This window comes from Ctenopharyngodon idella, chromosome 12 (genome assembly GCF_019924925.1).
Source record: "Ctenopharyngodon idella isolate HZGC_01 chromosome 12, HZGC01, whole genome shotgun sequence".
NCBI lineage: Eukaryota > Metazoa > Chordata > Actinopteri > Cypriniformes > Xenocyprididae > Ctenopharyngodon > Ctenopharyngodon idella.
The window spans coordinates 27,247,535-27,272,710 of record NC_067231.1 but is presented as its reverse complement, the minus strand read 5'-3'; the positions used below and the strand labels follow the sequence as shown (position 1 = coordinate 27,272,710).

At 37.4% G+C, this 25,176-nt stretch overlaps 1 protein-coding gene across 1 annotated transcript in view; it reads left to right on the top strand.

The window, feature by feature from the left end:
- tcerg1l (transcription elongation regulator 1 like) overlaps positions 1–25,176 on the top strand; it is a 94,466-nt gene that overhangs the window by 2,792 nt on the left and 66,498 nt on the right. Inside the window, exons 3-5 of the mRNA XM_051915416.1 lie at positions 3,415–3,561; positions 5,263–5,443; positions 22,691–22,867. Coding sequence (XP_051771376.1) covers positions 3,415–3,561; positions 5,263–5,443; positions 22,691–22,867 — 505 coding nt within the window. The remainder of the gene's footprint in view (positions 1–3,414; positions 3,562–5,262; positions 5,444–22,690; positions 22,868–25,176) is intronic.

Genomic DNA, 25,176 nt, shown 5'->3' with positions numbered 1-25,176 from the left:
TCATACACCACATACAAATTATAGTGTGCATGTGGTGGAATAATGCATTGCATACTTAATCTATTTACTTTTCTATTATTTTTTGTCAAAACATGAGATTTATGTGGTATTAGACAATGATCTTATGGTCATTTGTGTATTGAGATATGCAGCCACCATATGCTGACTGTGCATAGATGTAAAAATATATATTGTAAATCACAAAACTAATTGAGTTTTAAATGCTTAGTACAAAAAGAAAAGGTAAATATGCTGTACATTTTATACACATGCATACTTATAAAGCTAAAGCTATGTGGTTTTTATTATTTATTATTATTATTTTTTTTTTTTTTTTTGCCTAATTACGAGTGAGTGTCTTGTTTTTGTTAATGCTTTTATTGCAGTTTTGTTTCTTGGGCTGTTTACTCTTGAGCTGAGCATTTTGACTTGCTGTAATATTGAATTAATCAAATCAAGATGCCTTTCCAATGAAGTTCTTGAATAAATCTTGAAACAGATTTGTTGAAAGGTTATAGTCGACTGGTGGCTGCTAGAATATGCCTAATAATTTGGACAGGAAGGATTGAAATGTGCAGGACAGGATTTGATGTTGATAACATTTTATCAGCATCACTTTTGGTGAACAGTTAAAGCTGGAAATCAAAATTCTGTGCATCATCTCCCTTCAGTTCCTCTGTATCACCACTAGAGGCGCTGTGCTCAGGATGACCCTCACATCCGCGGCTGCATCCTCCTCACGACTCAAACTCGGCGTGACATTTAATCTGTGTGCCGGGCAGAGGCATGATCACCACTGCTCCACATCCCCAGCGTTGAGAACTTTGTGCTTTCACTTCATTAAAGTGCCGTTCAGAGGAGGCGGCAAGCATGAACTCAATAGCACTGTACTGGAACCAGAGAGGGAGAGAGACAGAGACAGTGGGTGGAACGGGTATATTATTTAAACAGAGACTTTGAGTTGCAGACAGCCTTCAGAAGCCTTTGATTGACTGCTACTGCAGAGAGGCATTGACGCAGAGCCGAGCATGATTGAACAGGATGTTATCCTGAACACAAAAGAAACAGATACACTATAATCTGCAGAAAACTCCGCTTTAAAGTCAACATGTAATGATGTCCACAACCAAGTTTCCTTTCGTAATATGATGTGTTTTGAAGAAAAATGTACATGTACATACAAAACAGCTCATTATGCTGCTTGATATTGCAAACTGGTATTTCTTACCACATTATTTTAAAGGGGTCCCATTATGCCCCTTTACAAAGTCTTGATTTTGTTTTTAAGGCGTACTAGAATAGGTTTTCATGCTTAATTGTTCAAAAAATGCATTATTTTTCATATATTTTATATTATTATTACAGCACCTCTCTTCACAGTCTGGCTTGAACTTGTCGTTTAGTTCCTGCTTCGATGAGGGCCCTCCTTCCGAAATACGAAATGTGCTCTGATTGGTTAACTGGCCCCTGTGTGTTGTGATTGGCGAACCACTTAGAGCGTTTTCCGGAAATGTCACACCCCTTGCCATAACAGCGAGTTTCATCTGCTCAGGTATAAATCAAATGGTAACCTCCCGGTCTCTCTCTTGAATCTAACACGGAAGTGACTTAAACTGCAATTCATCGACTGACCACTAGAGACAGGATCCAAAAGGGAGGCAATCCCATAGACCCCCCCATGTTAAAATGCCCAACTTCACAGCAGAAAAAAAAATGTTTACAGCCTGGTACAAAAAGTGGTTTTGGTCCATATAGCTAATTTTGCCCTTCATGCCAACTGTGAGGGGGTTGATTTTTATTTTTTTTTATAACTCATCCATTTAAATTATATTAATTATGCACACTGTCATTCATCTTGAAATCATATGATTCGATTTGATATGCGTCTTCTGATTGGTTCTTCTGTGGACTTTTGCCGACAATGGGAAATGGTGTTTAGCAGTTTTTGCCAACAAATCGGTATTTCTGAATGGGCTGACGTTGACATTTAGGGGATTTGAAGAGAAAGTGTTTGATGAACGTATACTATGTGCGGAGAGCATTCGCTCAATATCAATATATTAATTTTATCAATATATTTTCTCATTTTTGACGGAGGTGCGTTTAGCGGCTTTTGCATCTGAACTCTTCATATGTATAAATCTATATATAGACTAGCAACCTCTATGCTACCAGTAGCATATAGCATTAGCTCCTTAGCTTGAGCTAGCTTGATCACGTCGAGCTAGGCGGGTGTGGTTTCAGCAACCAGGCACCTCAGCTCCACCCACATCCCGCCTCTTTGCCCGTTTTTGGTTATTCGGGAGTGACGTGCAGTGACGCGTTGCCAAGATGCCGACGGCCAGCTCCGCCCACTTTGGACTTCAAAAATGCTCTTCAGAAATATGGTGTAAATCTATTCAGATCTATGGTGTAAATATTAACGATGGCATCAATTTCAAACCAATTCAAGCCCAGTTTAGACCCTGAGAATATTAACAATCAAGGGGATTGTGCAGAAATTTGTTGGAAAACTATGGTAAAACAGACAGTAATCGATCACAAAACCATGGTTAATTTTCCAAAGGGGCAATGAACAGCTTACAAAAGCTACAGTAACCACTACATGAAATGTAAGCTAGCAGGTTAGCGGAGCCAAACAGCTTTTCCATTTGTTTACATCATAGCAACAACGTAAGGTTGGAACGCTTAATAAAAAACACAACAGCAAATAATAAAACATACTTACAAGATGTGATCCATAAATAACTGATTGTCCCGACAAAGTAGGAATGGCTCCATCTTTCAAGAGAAGCTGGCATTGTACTCTCTTAGGTTCTTGAATCTGTCCTCTGTAAAATGTGCAGCACAAAAAAATAAAATTAACCACTCAAGTTTGTCCACCTTAGAAAGGCCAAACAAATGAGTTTTGCAAAAAACAACAACAACAGCAACAACAACAACAACAAAAAAAACAGCATCTCTCTGACATAGCAATAACACTCTCAACTGTTTTTAAGATTTAGCCAAGATGAAATAAAAGCTTTTTAAAAATAGTTTCTCTACATGATTCGAGTGCCTTGGATCATCCTTAAGTTTACAAGTTGAATTATCCCTTGCATCCAAAGAGCACCGAGACGGAACTCACACCCCATGCAGCACTTCTTTTGCATTTCTTTTGCTTTTAACCTTGTAGATCTTTTTTATGCTCAAACAGCAACATTACACACTAATGTTGCAACAGTGAAAAAGCATAATAGGACCCTTTAATGTATTGTCGTTATTATAAACACACTGGTCTGTAGAGCAAATTGTTTATAGATCCATACATCCCAGCCAAGTGTCTTATGATTCAGTTCTTAACTTCTTTTCAATAAGATGGATCTGAAAAGATCTCAGTTGTAATTTGACTTCTCTTCTGCTTGTCTATCCCAGTGGGAGATGCCATCCAGGCCTCATGTGTTGGGTTTCCAGCCTTCTGCGAGTGTGGATCTACTTCCAGTGTTTCCTCATGTATACCGGACGGTCCTGCCTCCACACTATGGCAAGGGCTGGGTGGAGAAACGTGTACCTGACTACAAGGTGAAGGATGCATTCACAGTAATTGATTAAACTCTATCTATCTATCTATATGTAATGGAGGACAGCTAGTAGTCGCTGTGCGAGTAAGCCGCACTCCTCTGATCTCAAGAGATGCTCTAGCGACTTACACTAGAGGTTGCAGCCTTTAGCCTCCTTGTTAGTGCGTCCGACTCCCACGCCGGAGACCCAGGTTCGAGGCCTGCACATCTTAAATGAAAATGTCACAATGCAAAAAGTGTGAATGTCTAATGATTCTAAAGTGGTCCTATTAGAAATATAATTTTTTATTTAATCTTTTCATGAGATGTGTTTGACCAAAGAACTGATGTATGTTTGCAAAAAACGTCATTGCTACTTATCAGCCCCCCCATACATTGTAAATGCAGTTCTGGTGTACACCGATCAGGCATAACATTATGACCACCTTCCTAATATTGTGTTGGTCCTTCTTTTGCTGCCCTGACCCATCGAGGCATGGACTCCACTAGACCCCTGAAGGTGTGCTGTGGTATCTGCCACCAAGATGTTAGCAGCAGATCCTTTAAGTCCTGTTGCTAGGTAGAGCCTCCAATGGATCGGAGTTGTTTGTTCAGCACATACCACAGATACTCGATTGAATTGAGATCTGGGGAATTTGGAGGCCAAGTCAACATGTTGTTGTGCTCCTCAAATCATTCCTGAATAATTTTTGCTTTGTGGCAGGGCACATTATCCTGCTGAAAGAGGCCACAGTCACCACGGAATACCGTTTCCATTAAAGGGTGTACATGGTCTGCAACAATGCTTTGGTAAGTGGTACGTGTCAAAGTAACATCCACATGGATGGCAGGATATTACCCTAAGCATCACACTGCTTCCGCCGGCTTGCCTTCTTCCCATAGTGCATCTTGGTGCCATGTGTTCCCCAGGTAGCGACGCACATGCACGCGGCCATCCACGTGATGTAAAAGAAAACGTGATTCATCAGACCAGGCCACCTTCTTCCATTGCTCCGTGGTCCAGTTCTGATGCTCACATGCCCACTGTTGGTGCTTTCGGCGGTGGACAGGGGTCAGCACAGGCACCCTGACTGGTCTGCGGCTATGCAGCTCCATACGCAACAAACTGCGATGCACTGTGTATTCTGACACCTTTCTATCAGAACCAGCATTAACTTCTTGAGCAATCTGAGCTACAGTAGTTCGTCTGTTGGATCGGACCACACAGGCCAGTCTTCGATCCCCACGTGCATCAATAAGCCTTGGCCGCCCATGACCCTGCTGCCGGTTCAACACTGTTCCTTCCTTGGACCACTTTTGATAGATACTGACCACTGCAGACCGGGAACACCCCACAAGAGCTGCAGTTTTGGAGATGCTCTGACCTAGTCATCTAGCCATCACAATTTGGCCCTTGTCAAATTCACTCAAATCCTTATCCTTGCCCTTTTTTCCTGCTTCTAACACATCAACTTTGAGGACAAAATGTTCACTTGCTGCCTAATATATCCCACCCACTAACAGGTGCCGTGATGAAGAGACAATCAGTGTTATTCACTTCACCTGTCAGTGGTCATAATGTTATGCCCGATCGGTGTATATTTCATGTGATGTGAAGCACAAAACCTCATATCCATTCGTGGGCAAGAACAACTGTTTTGGGGAAACTTTCAGTTTTTTGCCATTCGGTAACTTCACAGAATTTCTGTTTTCTCATTTGCAGTTTTATCTAAACAACACTTTGGCTCTTGAGACCACCTGGATCAGTCCAGAGGAAATGGGAATTTTCCAGCGTCAGGAAAAGCCACTGCTGAGGACGAATCAAACGGCGTTGAGCATATGTAGGCCAGCTGCAGCCTCCAGGAATATCCACACTCTACTTTTGACACCTAGGCGCATTTCAGGTAGGAGGGAGAATTTACGTTCCCAGCACCCATTTTCCTACCTTTGTGATTCTGGCTCGCTGTTTGGCTAACATTCATCAGAGGGCTGTTTTTTTTTTTTTTTTTTTAAATAAAGCTTTCTATTTTCTATTTACTCCCTAGACTATTTCAGTTTCTGCTTCTAGTTTCTTTTTAAACAGCTTATCCTTTGTAACTTTAATCTTCTTATTTAACTTGATGTAACAATATCAAGTTTGTCAACTGAGATTTTACGGAGCAAAAACCGAAGCGAGGCTGTCACTCTGTTTTAGTGTTTGTGTGTGGGAAGAGAGGCGGGTTGATTTGTGCTTATGAAATGAAACTGAAATTACTTCAAACTTTAGCTCATTTTCAATCATAGTGTGGTTTAATCAACTAGAGCGTGCAGTGAAGACTGCTTAAGAGTGTGTAATGAAGACCCATAATGAGTATGCAGTAAAAACAAATTATGTCATTTGATTCTGGTAACCTGACAAATGTATATGACACACTTTGTATGCATCTTAGGGTCATTCCTGTTTTGCAGTATCTTTTGAACTCTGTACCTTTTGAAAAGTTAATGCATGTGTTTAAACTGAAGTGTTTCAAAGAAGTATAGAGGACCTTTTTTTATCCCTCTCAGGCTTTTATTATGCATTATAAATAAGTTTTTTTTTTTTTTTTTTTTTTAAATATTTCCAGAGTGCAGATTTTTTTGTGCATAGCAGAATTTTGTGAAAAATTATTTTGTGTGTAAAAATTACACATTATTTAAAACATCTATTTACACAAGGGCAAGAAAATGAACAGAATGGAAATAAAGAGCCTTGGACTGACAGTGAGTTTACATGAGGACAGCAACTTGAAGTTCATCTAGCATTTTTTAACAATGTTTTAAAACTTTAAGTATTATCATACAGATTTCTGCATTTTTACCAAACAGTTTGTAGCATCTATGCATTTAAGTTGTGTAACTTTTCAGCAAAGCTATTCATTAATGCTACATTCCAGACAGCTCAGAAGAATGCCCTTGAAAATAATGACTGAAACGATGCTTGAAGTCAGACATTCGACTTGTTTTTGCCATAACTGGCATAAAAACACAAGATGTTCTTGTTAAGTCATGGTGCTATCTTTTGGTGTTGGGCAGGGGTTTTCAGCCTTTTAGGACATCCGTCCCCCTACGTTTATCTAATGTTCACACTGCAGGCAATAGTGGCCCAAATCCAATTTTGTTGTTGTTGTTGTTGCTCATATGTGACTCAGATCTGATTATTTTATAACGGTGTGAACAGCACAAATCACATTGAATCTGATCTTTTCGATTCTGATTTAGGACACTTCCATATGTGGTCCTAGATGCGATCCAAGTAAGATATTTTGCAATGCGACCTCAGTCTGAAGAGACATTGGAATTCCTGTGACTTTCACGTCACTCTAGATCGACATTTGTTACAATTCTGCACTGATGGACATCATTCCAAAGATTTCACATGCCGGCAGTTCTTTGAATATGGAAGATGGCAGTGAAGTTCGTTAGTGGACAGGTACTCGCGCCCCCTTAATGGGTTGAAAACCCCCTACATGTGACAGTATTGTGTGATTCACTTGAATGTGTTAAAGGGGACCTATAATGCCCCTTTTACAAGATGTAATATAAGTCTCTAGTGTCCCCAGAATGTGTCTGTGAAGTTTCAGCTCAAAATACCCCACAGATCATTTATTATAGCTTGTCAAATTTCCCCCTTTTTGGGTTTGAGCAAACACATGCCATTTTTGTGTTTGTCCCTTTAAATGCAAATGAGCTGCTGCTCCCGGCCCCCTTTCCAGAAGAGGGCGGAGCTTTAACAGCTCACGCTTCGGTTGCTCAACAAAAACAAAGCTGGAGAATCTCACGCAGCCAAAATGAGGATTGTCAGTAACGGTGTTCAGCCTTACATTGTTTAAACCGGAGTCGGACACTGATGGAAAGACTCAGGAAGAAGTTACAACTTCTAAAACGCATCTGGACGTTTCTGAATGGTTAGTGGATAAATTTATGTAGTTGCTGTGGAGTTGATTCAACTCATTGACTAGCATGTGCCATCATGTTAATCTTTTGTGCAAATCCAACGTTGAATTGATCCGTTTGTGAAGCAGTAAAATGACGGCATGGCAACAACACTCTACTACAACAACTCTTCCTCTTCTCTAAAGCAGCCCAGCATGGCCTCACCCCCTTTGTTGCATGTTCTCGGGGGCAGGGTTTATGTAAATTTTAGGGTTTGTGATGTCACTAACCCAGGAAGAAGCTCGTTGTAGTCCCTACCAGCCGTTTGTTGCTGTCCTTAAAAAGCTATTTCTGTAAAGCAAAATATCTCCCTTTGGATTGTAAACCAGATTGTTATAGCTTACAGGACGTTTACGCCACGTAGGCTACATAAACTTTGCTCCTTGCCAAAAAACATCAGCATACAGAATTTTTCATAGCGCCGCGATCCAAACATGAGCTAGCAATAGCGTGGGAATAGTAGATCAGATACATTTTGTGGAGACACATACAGTATATGTGGCAAAATGTGAAATCTGCACACCCAGCAATCCAATTGATCAAAACGCATGAAGTGACCCCATAAAATATTCTCCAAAGTTAAATTTACCCACAGTGAACAAGTTAAATTGAAAACAGGCCAGGGTACCTCTCAGATACAGCTGAGAGGTGTATCATATAAAGTTCTGCATTTAATTCCAAACGCTCTTGCCCTCCAGCAGAGAGTCAGTGTGCTACACCTGTGCTCTTCCCTGATCATAAGTCTTTAGCTGCAGATGCTTTCAGGTAAGTAGTGATGAATTAGATTGCAGATGCACTCATGTGCCGTTCAAAGATTAGTCCTTGAGAGATGAAAAGTTCACTCCTGTTAAGGGTTTTCTGTCTTTCAGACCGCAAAGTCTGTAATGAGTGGAAGTGAATGGAATATTTTAGCAGCACAGATCCTGCACAAGCTCTCCGAGTCTGAACTGATGGTAAAAAAATGACCTTTTCTGCTACTCTTTTACATGTTTAACACTTCAAGTGTGCTTTAGAATAGAGTGAAGGTTTGAAAAGCGTTAATAAAGCTAATAGACATTCTGAACATATTGTAAATGTGAATGTAAAACTCCCTGGTATCCTTCAGTTCATCTTGTTGCAGCTTATGTTTGTCTTGCCATTTGGACTGTAATTAAATTAACAGTAAGTTTTCTTAGTGGTTAAAAAGTTGTACATCAATTTTACCTTAGTGCTGTGGGAGTGACTTTAATGCCTTAAACTGCAGTCGGTAGGGAGTTTATTTAGGGAACAGAACTACTGAGTAGTATGTATGTGTTCAGTCCACCCAACTATGTCCAATATCCCTTATTCTGTAGATTGTTCTATTTCTAGTTCAAAGGCAAGCAGAGGCTATTCGAGCGTTTATTCTGACAGTATGAGAGAGACTCTGTATATACAGTATATGTTGCCTAGAAGGAAGTGAGTCATGGACGCTATACATTCTTTCAAATTGTAAAGTCTCCTATTGTGTTTCCACAGAAAAGTATAACAGTATATTTTAATTTTGGCTGAACTGTTGCTTTAAGTGCGCACCATATCGGCAACAACATGGCAGACAAAAAATTACGAATCTCTACACGTGAGCAGGTTGTCAAGCTTCAGCCTTGCAGACTGTGCTTTTGCTAACCCATTGAGGTTTTTGTGGAATTGAGGTGACAAATATTGTGATGAAAATAACAGATGTGGGTGTGGAAGTGAAGTCTGCTGCCATCTGTCAAACACTTCTACGGTTCGTGGTTGCCTCTGTACGCTTCATAACCCCAAAATCATATCTCTACACCCCATAACCAAAAAAAAAACAAAGCAGTCTGTTTCTGTGGCTGAAAAATGTTGAGATGGGAGAAAATTACTTGTTTCTCATGCATGTATAGATGCAAAACCATTTGTTTTGACTGATGTTTTTGTGATGTATCCTGAGCATCTTATTTAGCTCCGTGCCTACTGGGTTAAAAATTGGTGTATATATATATATATATAGTGATATTTATGATTAATATTACGTTCTTGCATGCAGCTGTGAAGGTCATGAATGAGGAAACAACTTAAATATTTTATGGAATGGAAAGTTCTCTGGTACATTCAGGAATAGGCCATCTACATGGAGTTTAAAAGGAGCATCAGAAGTGATGTTGGCAACTCAAAACTGTTCTTTAAACATGCAAAACTTTCCTTTTACAACTCTTTTGGGGCATAAAATAAGCATTCACCCCGTCTGTTGCCTGTCTGTTTCTCTAGGCCACAGGCAAATTGCCTGAGAATTAGAAAGTTGATCTTTGATCTGGAGAATTACAAAATCTACTTGATCTTTGTCTTCACCTTTGATGAGCCTAGCTCGACATAAAGGTGAAAGGATCAAACCATTTTTTTGAACACACCTCTGCGTCAGTTACAAAGCGATAGTTATTCACTCTCAGCACAACAAAGCTTTGGGGAAAAATTGAACTTCAGAAGTCTGTGTCCGGGAATCAGCTCTGGAGTGGTATTGAGAGTTGTTCTTACAAAGTCATCCTCACAGGCTCGAGCCGTTGATGAGCGTTAGCCTAGGCAGTAATTGGTGCCAGAGGGTGTGCGGCGTTCTCAAAATCGAACACTGTGAGGAAGTCCAATTTGTGTCCTCGCAGTCACACTTCCTTACCGCAGGGAAAAGGAAGTTCTCGACGTCTGCAAACACATCCACACAGGTCAGCACCAGTTTAAGAGCTTTTCCCTCAGGTAACAGCGTATTTTATTAGGGCTGTTTTCGTGATAAATTGATGTGGTGCGCCCAGCATTTGCCTTTTGTGTTGTAAGACTGTTTTTTTCTCTCATAGTGCTGATGTCTGTCATACTATGGTGTTTTCCTCAACTTTCTCGATTTTAATAAGCCTGCAACTACAGTCTTAGCCTCACATGTCACTCCCACAGTTCTTTAACTGACTTTCTTATGCACATTGCACACAAAACTGGCAGCTACAATCCAAAAGTTCCAATCTGCTGTCTGGTACTAGGTTGACATTAACGTTTTTGAAGAACTAATCACAAGTTTTAAAGGTTAGTGGGATCAAATCTTGCAAAGATATTCAGTAGCCCCTCACTGCAGAACACACGAGATCCAGGGGGCGGAGACGGGTAGGTTAAGGGAGACGTAAAGTGGGAGGAGTTGGATCCAGATCCAGGGGGCGGAGACGAGTAGGTTTAGGGATATGTAAAATGGGAGGAGTTGGATCTAGATCCGCCCCCTGGATCTTGTGTTGAGAATATGTTGAGGACTATCTCAACATATTCTGATATAGCTGAAATAGATATCCACAAGCAGAACTGTATATTCTGGTATTATTCAGCTATAAACATGAAAACTAAAATTGCTTTTCTGCTGAAAGAGACAATTGGCAGATTTTTCACCTGAAAGAGAATTGGCAAATTCTTCACTGGACAGTTTACCTGAAAGAGACAAATGGCACATTTTCACCTGAAAAATCAAACAAAAGAGACAATTGGTGGATTTTTCACCTGAAAATGTACCTGAAAGAGACAGTTGGCACATTTTTCACCTGAAAATTCAACTGAAAGAGATAATTGGTGGATTTTTCACTTGAAAATGTACCTGAAAGAGATAATTATAACATTTTTTTCACTTGAAAATTTACCTGAAAGAGACAATTGGCCCATTTTCACCTGAAAAATCAACCAAAAGAGACAATTGGCACATTTTTCATCTGAAAATGTACCTAAAAAAAATTGGCACATTTTTCACCTGAAAATTCAACTGAAAGAGACAATTGGTGGATTTTTCACCTGAAAATGTACCTGAAAGAGATAATTATCAAAATTTTTCACCTGAAAATTCACCTGAAAGAGACAAATTGCAGATTTTTCATCTCACAATTTATTTGTTTGGCTGTAGAGTATTGTACATTCCAGTAGCTCAAACTGTATAACATGGTGCTAGCAACACCAAGGTCATGGGTTCAATTCCCAATTCAATGTAAGTTAAAATAAAAGAATCTGCCGAATGCATAAATGTAAATGTAATGTACAAATGTAGAAGAGAAAAATGTGCTCTTTAGCTCCTCTTATGGCAACAGTTAAAATGATACAGTTACTTATGTTTTATGAACTTCAGTTTGACATTTTGAAATGATGCACAAAATCAATTTGGGTGGCTAGAAACATAATTTAATACAAATTATTTTTTCCATAATGCAAGACCAAAAAAAAAAAAAAAGCATTGAAAAGAGGGTATGTTTGGAAAATTATTGTTGAAGGTACAAGCCTGGAAATGTGAACATACAGTTGTGGCATAATGAAAACAGAGCAAATCAATATCTGAAGCAAATAATTTCCTGGGTATTTGGGCATTCCTCATCTACCCAGCACAGAATCTGCCGCTAGCCATGCGTTCCAGGTCCATCGTTAATAATCTGTGCTCTACAGTGTTTACATCTAACCAAAGGAAATAAGAAATATGTTCAGTACAAAGTAAAAAGGCGTAATAGCTCAGACATACGTTTCCATCTTCAGTGCAGTTTCATCCTTCAGGGCCATTAAACTCCACCTTTTGAAGGTTCCCATATCTGTTCTGAGGTAAGATAGGTATTGATCCATAACACTACTCCTGCTGGATGTCATATACCGATAAACCAATATTTTATGCTGATTTATTTGTCATGTTTTCATCCTTTTTGATTCGCATCAGTGTGAAAATCAATAAGTGCAGTTATATGGTTTATGGAATACAACAGTGTGCTGTCTCTGAGGGATATTTTAGCCTCTATGTCGATGGAAAGAGTTAATAAAATTGTTAGAGCTCAGTGGAAACAATGAAATTTAATATATGAGCATAAATAAAAGAAATCAACAGTAAATGATCTATCATGAATTTTCATTTTTTATGAGCAGCATATACTGTATACACTACTATTCAAAAGTCAGTAGATACTACTTTTATTCAGCAAGGATGCATTAAATCAATCCAAAGTGACAGTAAATACATTTATAATGTTATAAAAGAGTTTTATTTCAAATAAATGCTGTTATATAGCAATGCTGCAGCATATACAGGGCTTGACATTAACTTTTTTGCTCACCAGCCACTGTCACTAGTGGTTTTCCAAAGTTACTAACCATTTAGTTACTAAGCATTTTCACTGGCCATGATTTGACACTGATACCATGGGGAAAAACTGCCATATAGATATTTTTAATATTATCTCATAATTTGGCAGCAGGTTTATTAGGCTGCTGTCACTTTAAGACCAGAAACACGGACCCATTATACTGTTACACATGCGTTTTCTTTCTCAAATGTTTATGTTCACTTAAAACATAACTGACTGTGTTTACGTGAATACTGTACAAGACCGGCATTTTGACATTATTTTATGCGTATTTGACTGTTTAAGTGCAATAAGCAGCGAAAAAGAAATCAATTTAGTACTGAGAGGTGACTTTATGTGCACGCACTTTGGATGTAAGCACAAAATCTGCGGGAATGAGCACAATTATGCATAATACGTGCAATTATATATTATATACGTGCAATAATATTATATATTAAAATTCAGCCCGCCAAAGTGGCTTGTAGGAGTGACTGCGTTACACGCCACTGCTGAAATCTATGTGTGTTGATGTCAAGCCCTGTATGTGTGTGTATGTATATATATATATTTATATGCTTACATTTATTTTTATTTTTTTTATTAAAACTAAGCAATCAGTCCAAATGTGACGTTAGTTTTGTAGCAATTTATGAATATATATATATATAGTTGGAGAAGGAAAAATGCCTCCAAAATAAATGTTTTAGGCAACCAAACTAGTTCAGGCTTTATTTGAGCTCGCTCAGGGTCATTCATTTATCATCTAATAGGTGGAAGCATTGAAATGCTTCCTGAGGGCTTTCCTGAGAAGGGCTCATTCTGTTGTGTGCATTTTCAGGTTCTACAGTGTGGTTTCTAGGCCAAAAAGTCATTTTTACTTTAACCCACCATTCCTCTGCTTCACAGACCCACTCTGAAATCTCATTTTTCATCTTCATGAATTTTAGCCTGGTCTTATTGACAGGACCTAATGGAACGTGAAAAGTCACTCTGGTTGCCTTGTCAAGAAATACGCAGCTTCTGGAAAATAGAGTTTAAAAGTTGAGCAGGCGATTTAGAAGTGCGCACTGAAGCGTTTTGGCCCACCTTGAATGGATCATGCCAAAGCTCTCATGGGAACTTTAATGAGGCTTTAAACACCTCCACATGGAACTTGTCATGCTTTTATTTTGTGCCACCATGAGATTCATAACCAAGACCGAACATTTGAGAAATGGTTTGATCTCATTAGAGATAAAGGCTGAAATCAATAACATGGCATCCACGCTAGCACATCAAAATGTGTAAAGAACAGAAAGAAACTCTGTTTACTTTAGCTGTGCTAGAAGAATCCACTGCGGTGCAACAGTCACACGCTCCTTCGCATATGACTTGAGCTAGTTCAAACAGAATTCTTGCCACATTTGAAATAAGAAACATTGATTTGTCTGACACACTCTCACTGCAGACTGTGTGTGAATACTAATTATACACTGTGGAACTTCACATTTTTATTTGTGTATTCCAGGGTGTGAATTAAACAATGACTTTCAGGGGGTTAATGTCTATAAAAGAGTTTTTCGGTCATTTTCAAGGGCACAATCTGTTGAGCAGTGTCTCAAGCAATCCCTATTTGGGCAAATCGTACTTCACATCAGCCAAACCCACAGGAATTATATTGGTCATAGATTGCTCTTTTAATAGCTCAAGAGAAATAATGGAGCTCTTAATGTTTATTTGAAGTATATCAGCAGATGTTTCCCTTAAAAATGACTTGGAAGTAAAAACAGACAAAGATGGGACAATTGTTGATGTATATTTGATGTGTTTGAGTTTTGACTTTTGATTGCATACTTGTTGCAGAATCTGATTTCACAGAGTGCAACCTGTTCATAGATCAACATCTTTGTTGATCCTGGAGCAACATTCTAATCAACTAATGAGATTTGAGGGACAACTTTACAGTTTAGGTCAAGTTTAGGCTTACAACCAGGGTTAGGTGCTTCTACATCAGTGTTATTCACCATTCGTTTCCCTCTGATTTTTTTGGGTAGGGTTAGGTTTAGGGGTAGAGATAGGACAACATTTTCGGACAGAAACGTTGTTCCAGGATCAACAAAATATGTTGACCCAGGAATGCTTCTAACTCAGAAAAATGAAATACATATTAACAATAATTAGGATATATAGAAATTTGCGAATGTGCGTGTTGATCCTTGCGGGAGTTGGCGCTGTCTCTTCAAAAGTGTTGGTCATCTGAGGTCTTCTTAAGAGGCTGGATCCTAATTTGCAAGACATTATTGAGATGGCATCTGCAAGATGCATATGAGTTTATTTTGGTCTTTCTCTTAAGGCTGGTACACACCAAACTGACGTCAAAGGTCTAGCGGCCAACAGAAGTCCGACTAAAGCCGATGTGCAGAACACACTGCAGAAACTTGCTTGACCAACGCTTACCAACTGCCCGATTATGGCCAAAAGTGACATTTCTGTCATTAAGTACTCACCCTCATGTTGTTCCAAACCGGTTAAGACCTTTGTTCATCTTCGGAACACAAATTAAGATGTTTTTGATGAAATTGAGTTTTTTTTTTTTTAATCTCCCACAGAAAGCAACAAAATTACCACATTCAAGGTCCAGAAAAGAGGTAAAGACATCGTTAAATAGTCAACGTGACTACAGTGGTTCAACTTTAAAGGGGACCTATTATGTCCCATTTCACAAGATGTAATAGTAATAGTCTCTGATGTCCCCAGAATGTGTATGTGAAATTTTAGCTCAATATACCCCACAGATTTTATAGCATGTTAAAACTATCACTTTTGGGGGGTTATTTTTGTCACTTTTGAGTCGTTATTTTTGTTTTGTTTTTGCACACAAAAAGTATTCTCGTCGCTTCATAACATTAAATTTGAACCACTGTAGTCATGTGGACTATTTTAGCGATGTCTTTACTACTTTTCTGGACCTTGAATGTGGTAATTAAGTTGCTTTCTATGGGAGATTAAAAAAAAAAAAAAAACCTCAGATTTCATCAAAAATATCTTAATTTGTGTTCTAGAGATGAATGAAGGTCTTGCGGGTTTGGAACGACATGAGGGTGAGTAATTAATGACAGAAACTTCATTTATGAGAGAACTAACCATTTAAGGGAACATTCCATTTGATCATTTTGCAGACATTATGAACATTATTTTGAATGTTTTCTGAATTTTCTGTAGTAGTAACATTAAAAAAAAAAAAAAAAAAAAAAAAAAAAAAATGTTAAGAGTAACATCCAACTAAAACGTCTCCAAAAAACGCTCCATGAATGATGTATAAATAACATTTTGAGAACATTAATAAAGAGCAGACAACTTTGAACAAACGTTATATTAATGTTACTAGAAGAACGTTTGTTCATATCTTTGAGTTTGTTCATAGCTTTGACCCTGTGTTATGATACATTTTTATCATAACACAGGGTCAATTGGTATTTACATTCGATAAGTCACTTTTTTTGTTATTCATAAAATCCATGCAATAACTTTCATTGATTAAAAATGTGAATGCAGAGCATGCTACAATACTTTTGCCCCCAATTAAGACATCAACCAACCAACACAATTTCAAATCAATATATATTGGCAACTGTTCATATCCCAGCAATGCATTTTACCTCAGCCAAAACCCCTAAACCTACCTGGATTTCAAATTTAAATATCTAGAAAGCAAACTCAGTGCCAAAAATCACTGAATTTGTGCTATAGATAGGCTACAGTATGCATGAGCTAGAGACTGGGTTGGAAAAATATGAAAGTGATTTAAGGTAAGATCCAAAACATTCTCCTGCCTTTTGTCGTGCACTGATAAACTAATATTTATGCTGATTTATTTGTCATGTGGTGTTCTTGATTCACATTAGTGTGAAAATCAAAAATCGGAGGGATTTTTAAGCTTCTGTGTCGATGGAAATGTTAAAACACACAGAAAGAGTTGATGAAATGGTCAGAGCTCAGAGAAAACAGTGCTTTACTTATGAGCATAGATAAATGATGGTTATTAGATTTCCTGTTATTAGAAATGTAGTTAATGGTACAGTAAATGGGAGATAAATTAACACAGATTTTATTTTTTTGAGAAAAATGCTCATTTAAAGTAATGTCAGAGGCAGAGAATGCTATTAGATTTAAAGGCAAACATTTTTTTTTCTAACGTGGGCGGATGAATTGTGCAAATTGCGATCATGAACACCCATTAAAGGGATTAGTTCACCCAAAAATGAACATAAGGTCATTATTTTCTCACCCTTGTGTATTTTGAACCCTGTACAACTTTCTTTTTTTCATGGATCACAAAAGTTGAAAAGATTTCATTGTTCTTTTTCCATGTATTTACAATGAATAAGGGTTAGTTTTAAAGGATGCCAAATCAAAAGTATGAGCCACTTTTATAGTGCTTTTGAGAAACCCATGAGTAAAGGAGTGAATGTAATGAGTGAATAGATTTTGATGTTTGGTTGAACTATTCCTTTAAGAAAGTCATGTTGACTTCAAAACCATGTTTACTAAAATTGTTGTGCTTCTGCCAAACTTTCTTACTCAACTCAACTCAACAACTTCATAAATTACTGTTGAAAGCCTCTTCTTCAGGCAGTTACTTTCAATCCATGTTTACCCTGAAAAAAGGTGCTTAGTGTTATTATCTGGCCTTTGTTACAGGAGGAGTCTGGGGAGGCTGATGACATAATTCAACAAAATAAGCTGTTTTCAAGGAGACGGTATGAAGTAGGTGGTTTGTTAACCAGGTAAATGAGGTAACAGTGGGAGGACAGCATAGTGAGAGAGACAGAGACTCTGACACAGAGCCTCTTTTTGGATCAAGATGATGGCAGTGTAGTCTGAAGCACACATAAGTGGTCGAAAGTTTCATAAGTGCAATCACTCGCCTTTTCAGCGCCGCAGCAGGATGGACAGCTCCACAGCGCTGAAGGCTCCCGCTACATTTACCCTTGTCTTGGCCTGAATCTTTCTGCTCAATTTCTCTGAAACAAGACCCCCAGAGAGAGATGGGAGAGATTGCTAGAAACATGTCACACTCAGATGTGAACACACACATATATAGGGGTGTTTCTGCAACTATTGGCACTTTTGACCCTGTGGACTTTTAGAAAATAAAAGTTTTAAAGGTTTTCTTAAAACACTTTTTACACTCTCAATATTTTATTTATATATATATTCTGTCTACTGCAGTGTCATTTCCACCCAGTGTTATTTCGGAGAATGTATATACTTACATATAGTACATATTCATATTTTCAGTATTTTTTATTTTTCAATTAGTTTTCTTTTTAATTTTAGTTTATGTGCCTTTGTCATTTTTATTATTTTTAGGTATATATCTGTTTAGCTTTAATTTATTTTAGTTTTAGTATTTTATTTTAGTACTTCAGCTTCAAATTATTTATTTTAGTTAGCTGCCAATGTAACATTTATAATCTTTTTTTTTTTTTTTTTTTAAAATGAGCTTTTTTGTAAACTCTAGAAGTTTTTTTAAACTTCTGAGAAATAATGTCTTTTGTGAGATATGTATAAACTTGTATGTAAATACAAATATGTATCTGCCATTTTTGTCTCGCAATTGCAAATTTATATCTCACAATTCTGACGTTTTTTCTCATAATTGCAAAATATAAATGTGCAATTGTGAGAAAAAAGTCAGAATTGTGAGATAAAAAGTTTCAATTAGCTACCTTTTGTAATTTTTTTTTTTTTTTTTTTAAGTTTGTGGTGGAAACAAGCCTCTATTTGCATAATTTGACCTTTAATGTTTTTCTTGTCTTATATTAAAGCAATAAGCCCCAAGAAGCCGTGGTTTACAGTAAATTCAGCTAAGGGGTGTTGTTAGGCACGACGCGGAGCGGAGGCTTATCACACAATACAAATATTAAAGCCAAAAATATATATCAGTGCAACTTTCATGAAGTAAAATCATTAAAAGGCTTCCCTCCGCTGGAAAAAAATAGTCCCTGACCGTGAACAGCAACAGAAGTTACATTTGTTACGCCATTAGATGGCGGTAAAGATTGTCTTTATGAGCAAGTCAGTCAGTCGCAAAGACTTTTATATTGAAACTTGTGAACACAGAACAAGACGCAAATGACGAATGCTTTGACTAGCGCTGTCAGTGTCAGCAAGGCACGGGAAAACCCATTAACGTTAAATGTTAAAATCGCAGCGGACATTCAAACGGATTTTTTATTACGATCATAGGACTGACCTGAAGGAAAATGCTAAATCTGAATGCAGGTAATACACTCAGTCACTCGATCTCTCTCACACAATACTCTTCTACATAATGCAGTAAACTTCAGTGAACAAAAACAATTGAGAACAAACATAGGCCTGTTTACATTGCTGAGTGGTTGCTAAGACAGATGCAGCAAAATACACACTCAGTGGCGCATCGATACTTACGTAATGCGGTATGTTTTCGGGAATTTTACAACAGCTTCGAACGCGGCTCAACCAATCAGAATCAAGGGCCGGAACTATCCGTTTTATAATTGTAATTTTATAACTTTTGATAAAATGTTATTAGCGCCCAAATTGTTGCTTGTGACTAAAGAAAAGATGTAATTTATGTAAAAATGCCTATAAATATTTATTCACAAAAAAATGAAATAAAAAATACTTTTTGTTTTGATGATCATTTTTTAATAATTAATATTTTTATGATATACAGTATATAAAATATTTATTATTTAAATATTATAGTATATTACTTCTGTTGAAGCATCTGGGACAAAGGAAACAATCAAATCAAAAAAGATAAATGCTCATAAAACAAATTAGTAAAAAGTTTCCATTTTAGATTTAATGCAGCATTCTGTAACAAAAAGAAACATTTCTGGGACAGTTCATACTGTATAACTCGAAGAATCACTGAGATATACTGTATACTATCATGGGGGACATGGCTGAGGTGTCAAAACCAACATTGGCTGTGGTTCAAACGTAACTTGAGAAAGCATAAACTGTAAGGACTTGTTTTGAGGACTCTTCTTAGGAGCACAGCAATAATTGCTCCCCTGGAGACCAGGAAAATGGCCTCATTCCTGCAGCCTTTGGCCACCGTAGTATTTATCGTGTTTCTCCTTCTTTGTTAAACCTGTCAAGAGGCAACATCCAGTGACCAAATAAAGAAAGATGATTTTTTTTTATATTATATCAAGAGTGCTTTTTTCTGAGTGCGTCGCTTTTGAGGATTTACCTCTGTCAAAGTCACATGGTGTGCTGGGCTGGCTCTCAAGAGAAGCCCCCAGTGGATGTATAATTCACAGTTTCTATTTCACATCATGTCCACGGAGAGCGCTTCCTGATGAACGATGCATTGTTTATGTGATCTGTGCACCTGTCACTTCATCTCCAGCGGTTAGGTATTTAAGTCAAGCAGTTAGAGACACATTTATCATTACCATCAAGCTAAAAGGTTAGTAGAGTTTAATCCACAGTCCCCATACCCTTTGCTTCAGCTGTCAGATGACAGAGTATTCCTTCCCCACCAACCCTCTGTTTTCCCGCCTTCTAAAACGTTCTCGCAGTATGGGAGAGTGGATGTGCTGGAACGGCTCCATATGATATATTCCCCGGTGGCCTGATTTCCAGTGCGGTACATGTGCATGCTAACTGCTCTGGTTGGCTCTGATCCGCCCACTCAGTACCATTAGATAAAGTGTTTCAGCTGCTCAGCGTGGAAGAAACACCCCGCCTGCTCACTCCAAAGACCTCTTCAAGGTTTCGTTAAAAAGCATTTCTCTCGCTCAGTGGAGGCAGGCGATGAAAACGGTGGAGATGAGACGAGCATGTGTGTGTTAGCTCATCCAGGTGACTAATAATGGATCTTCATCATGGTTTGGTGTGTTGTAGAGCACAACAATGACTGTCCACTTTGGCTAGGCATTTCAAAAAGATCTGCAGTAAAGCATTATAAACCATGAACAAAAGCAAATCACCCTGAAAACTTAATGTGAGCCAAAAATATTGTAGAAATCATGAAAAACAACAAGGCGTATACACCGTAAAAATGATTAACCCTTAAATGCATGAATGTTTTGCCAATCATTATTACATATTTGGGTCTTTAGTTTTAGCCATCTATATCTAACACTGATGGATCTCTACCTGTCGCGATAATATAAAACTCTTCTGATATTAGAGTAACAATTACAGAAGAACAAGATACCTTATTATTATTGTTACCTTTTGGAGCTTAGAAGGGTTCAGATTGAGCAGATGTTTTATACTATCATCACTGTCCTCATCAGAGCTCATTTCCCAGTACATTCAGCATCTGGCTCATATTCGCGATCTCAAACATATTCTCAGAACTATCATTTTCAACATCTTCAAAATCAACATTTTGATCGCTGACAGCAGATCCATTTTTACGAAAAAATAACGGGAAAACAGGCATTGCTTAATAATTTTATTCTTTTTTTCTTATTATATTGTTTATAATGAATTGATTGAGGGATCCCGGGTCACTAAAGATCCGCGATAAGGGTTAATGAAGTACATTTCACAAGAAAATACTATTTCAGTCTTTCTACTTCAAAATTTTACATTTTAATTCAGTGTGTTACTTGCTGTTTCTTTTGAATTATTTGTGAACTTTGCTAGCAGTTTGAATATTCAATATAAAATCCAAAACTATTGACTTTTAGTCATTGATTATAATGTAAAATACAATATAATTGTGTAGAAACAGTTTTTGCTCAGAAATTGCTAGTAGATTTCTCAAGTAATTACAAACAGCAAGGATCACATTGTATTAAACGTGAAATTTTGAAGTAGAAGTAGAAGACTGAAATAGGATTTTCTTGCAAAACATACTCTAATAATCTTTGTTTTATTTACTTTGAAAAATATATATTTTTTGCAGTATAGTTCTTTAAAAAAATCACACTGTACAGAAGTATGTACTAAAGTAGTAGAAAATAATTTTGAATGAAATGTTATGGAAATTAGGATATATGGAGTTGGTAGAGCTACACCAGGCATGGGTTTGATTCCCAGCGAGCGCACATACTGATACAACGGCTGTGGATTCCCTGTAACTTTATCCACATTACATTTTTTCATTTGCTGCAAAAAGCATTTGCCAAAAGCATAAATGTAATGTGGATGAAGTTGACTTTGCTTGTATGGTTGTCATAACTCCACATAATTCACTTACAAACCACATTACTTCTTCTGTGTCTAATGTGCAGTTATAGAGTTTGGCTTGTTCACTCACTCGCATTTAGTAGATATTTGTGTGTCAGGGTCGGTATTGTGTTCAGATTTGATAAGGTTTTCAACACTTTGATGAAACTCAAAGGCAAAAGCCCATGAAGCGTTTGGCAGCCAGAACAAAGACAGGCCGTCACACGACATCTAGTGGGAAGAAAACACATATTGTATGTTAAAACCTCCATTGATGCACATGATGAAATTAGGAGAATCTGTATTTATTTGAGTGTTTACTGTCATTCTTATATTACATATGCAGTGGATTCTGAAGTCAAAAATTGACCCTATTTACTTTCTTATAGTAACATGTAATTCTTTTGTTCATGATTCAATCAAAAGAAACAAACTTAAAATGTATTGCAAATGTGTTTTCATGTTGACTACTACTATGTTGTTGGTATGAAATTATATGCAGGCAGATTACACATATAAATGATTAAAGCCATATAATACATAAAAATAACATCTCTAAAACATCATGCATTTAAAATCAGCATTAAATGGAAGTTGCAATCGTCTTTTTTCCTCTATTGTGACTTATATCCAAGTGAAACTCAAACAAATGCTTCGAAAACTCAAACGGGTATACTCAAACAAAATAAGAATTGTAATTTTAGTTTCATGATGACTTTAAATAGACAGTTTGATGAAATAAATAAATAAATCCGTATCCATTACTGAATTACTGGGACCATTTTCCCATCCCGGTTCAAGTGCAACCATTAAAATAAACATTTATGAGCACATTTTGTTAGAAAATGGCCAGCAAAAAAATACAGTGTTATATCCCAGGTGTTATGCTGCAAACCACAGTAATGCACTTCTTTTATCAATCTTTGTTTTTCTTTTCAGGTTGTCCCGTGGCTATTAAGCGAGTAGGAAGTTCTAAACGGATCGCTCTGGCAGCAGCAGCCATGATGGCGATGGATTCTGACGTGACACAGGGACCATCTGTCTCTTCCGCTCACCCTCTCCACCTGCTCTCGCTCTCACCCATCAAGCTTCCGTTTCTGATGACACCTCATGCAGGTAGGAGAACAACAGAAAATGCTTTTATTAGTGTCCTTGTGCTCATGATAAAAAATCCCCAGCGGTCGCCTATCAAACGTCCCTGTCCCAAAGGATCCTATCCTAGCAGCAGTTTTGGGAATTAACTAACTAAAAGTAACAACTTTTTAATTTCACAAGTTCGCCTGCCCATTCAGTCTGAATGGTTAATGGTAAATACAAACTTGGCTTGCTGTCCTCAAAGGAGGCTCGAACCCGAGGCTCGGCTTGAGCTCCAAGTTAAACCCCCCTATAACTGCTGGAAGAATTGTCGCTGGGATGACGCAGTGACTGCTGCTTATATACGCTCGTAATGATGATTGACAGGACTGAATGTTTAGGCTCCTCCCGAACCTGCGTTTGGAACTACATTTAATTACATTTTGCAGTGATAGCAGCTCAGCTGTTTCCAAAAAAGTGAAGTTTTTCCAGTAACGTGGCGTGATATAAATGTCACAACGGTTTGTGAATCATTCAAGATCATTAAAGATGTAGTAATATGTCCCAAAACAGTCAAAAGTATGTACTTTTTCTTCACAGAAAGAGTACATACTTTGGTAACACTTTAGAATCCTTCATTAATGAATAACTACACAGGAACAAATGAGTAATGCATTATTAACACTCTAGTAACTACTATTAACTAACAAGAAACTCTGATTAATGAATTAGTAAGTAATAGTGCTCAGTTGAAGGTGGTAGTTCACTATTAGCTAATCAGTAACTACCTTTTCTTTCATACCTCCTAACTACTAAGAACTACTATATACAGGTTCATAATTAATGTGAATAATGCATAATGTATAATTAATTCTAAACTGAAGATCATGGTAACCAACTAGTAATGACTGAAGTATTACCCAATCCTTCAGAAGGAATTCCTAAAAATTTGGATCAGTATTCTAAAGTGAGAAACATGATAACTCTCTAGTAAATACTGAAGTCATTGTAAACTTTTGAGGTTTTTGTAAAGTATTGAATAGTAATAACTCAAGAGTTACTACATAATTCTAAAGGAACTACTACTTATTTGGATCAGTGTTCTAAAGTGAAGGTCATGGTAACCCACTAGTAATTTCTTAAGTGTTACCAAATACATCAGAAGGAATTACTCTACAAAACTGTACAAAAACCTCAAAAGTTTACAATAGTAGTTACTGATTAGCTAATAGTGAACTACCACATTCAACTGAGCACTATTACTTATTAATTCATTAATCAGAGTTTCTCGTTAGTTAATAATAGTTACTAGAGTGTTAATAATGCATTACTCATTTGTTCCTGTGTAGTTATTCATGAATGAAGGATCAGTATTCTAAAGTGTTACCAAAGTATGTACTCTTTTTGTGAAGAAAAAGTACATACTTTTGACTGTTTTGGGACATATTACTACATCTTTAATGATCTTGAATGATTCACAAACCGTTGTGACAGTTATATCACACTGTGTTTGAACGATTCAGTGACTCATTCATAAAGATAGTCAGTTGTTTAGTTCCTAAAGGAATCAGTGTTGTTGACTGAATCGGATGAGCGAATGATTCAATGACTCACTTGTAAGGGCAGTAACTTGTTTTGTTTCTGAAAATTTAAATGATGCTTTTTGTTAGTAGCTTGACTGTTGATTTATTTTTCTTTATTAATATTTTTTGTTGATTAATATACTAAATATTTAGTGCAAACCAAACTCGGTTCCTGTTTGGTGTGCACTAAACTGTCTTTATCAAACTATTCAGCTTTCTCTTCTGGCTCAGGTTTAAAACAACCTGCTTTGTGTTGTTTTGTCTGACCCACTTGGTATGATTCTTGGGTTCATAATGAGGGCCTGCTTTATCTCAAAGCTTCTGATGTCCTAATTGGTGAATTGTAATTGCAAATGCCTTCGGTTATGCAAATGTCATAGTTTTTTAGTCCTGGGTTGTCAGAAATAGTCTGCAAGTCTGCTTATTCCTTCACTTTCAACTCAGCACGCATGAAAAGAAAGGTTTTACGGTGCATTCTGGTGAAAATAATTTAGTGTGTTTGCGTATGGTGCTTTGATGCAGACTTATTCGATTTGAGAGGAAATGTGAGGGTTTTATGGTTGTTGGTTTGGACATCCCCAAGCAATTACAAGAAATGTTGCTGCTTGAGCACCTGTCTTCTTGCTGAGTTTGTTTAGGTGTTGTTCTTACAGTGACGTTCCCATTTCTCTTCAAAAAGTAAGAGTTTCACTTTGCTGAAGTGGACGGGTTTAAATCAAGGGTCAGTGCATAATTACTGAACTGAAAGGAGAAGTACGGCCGTTCATT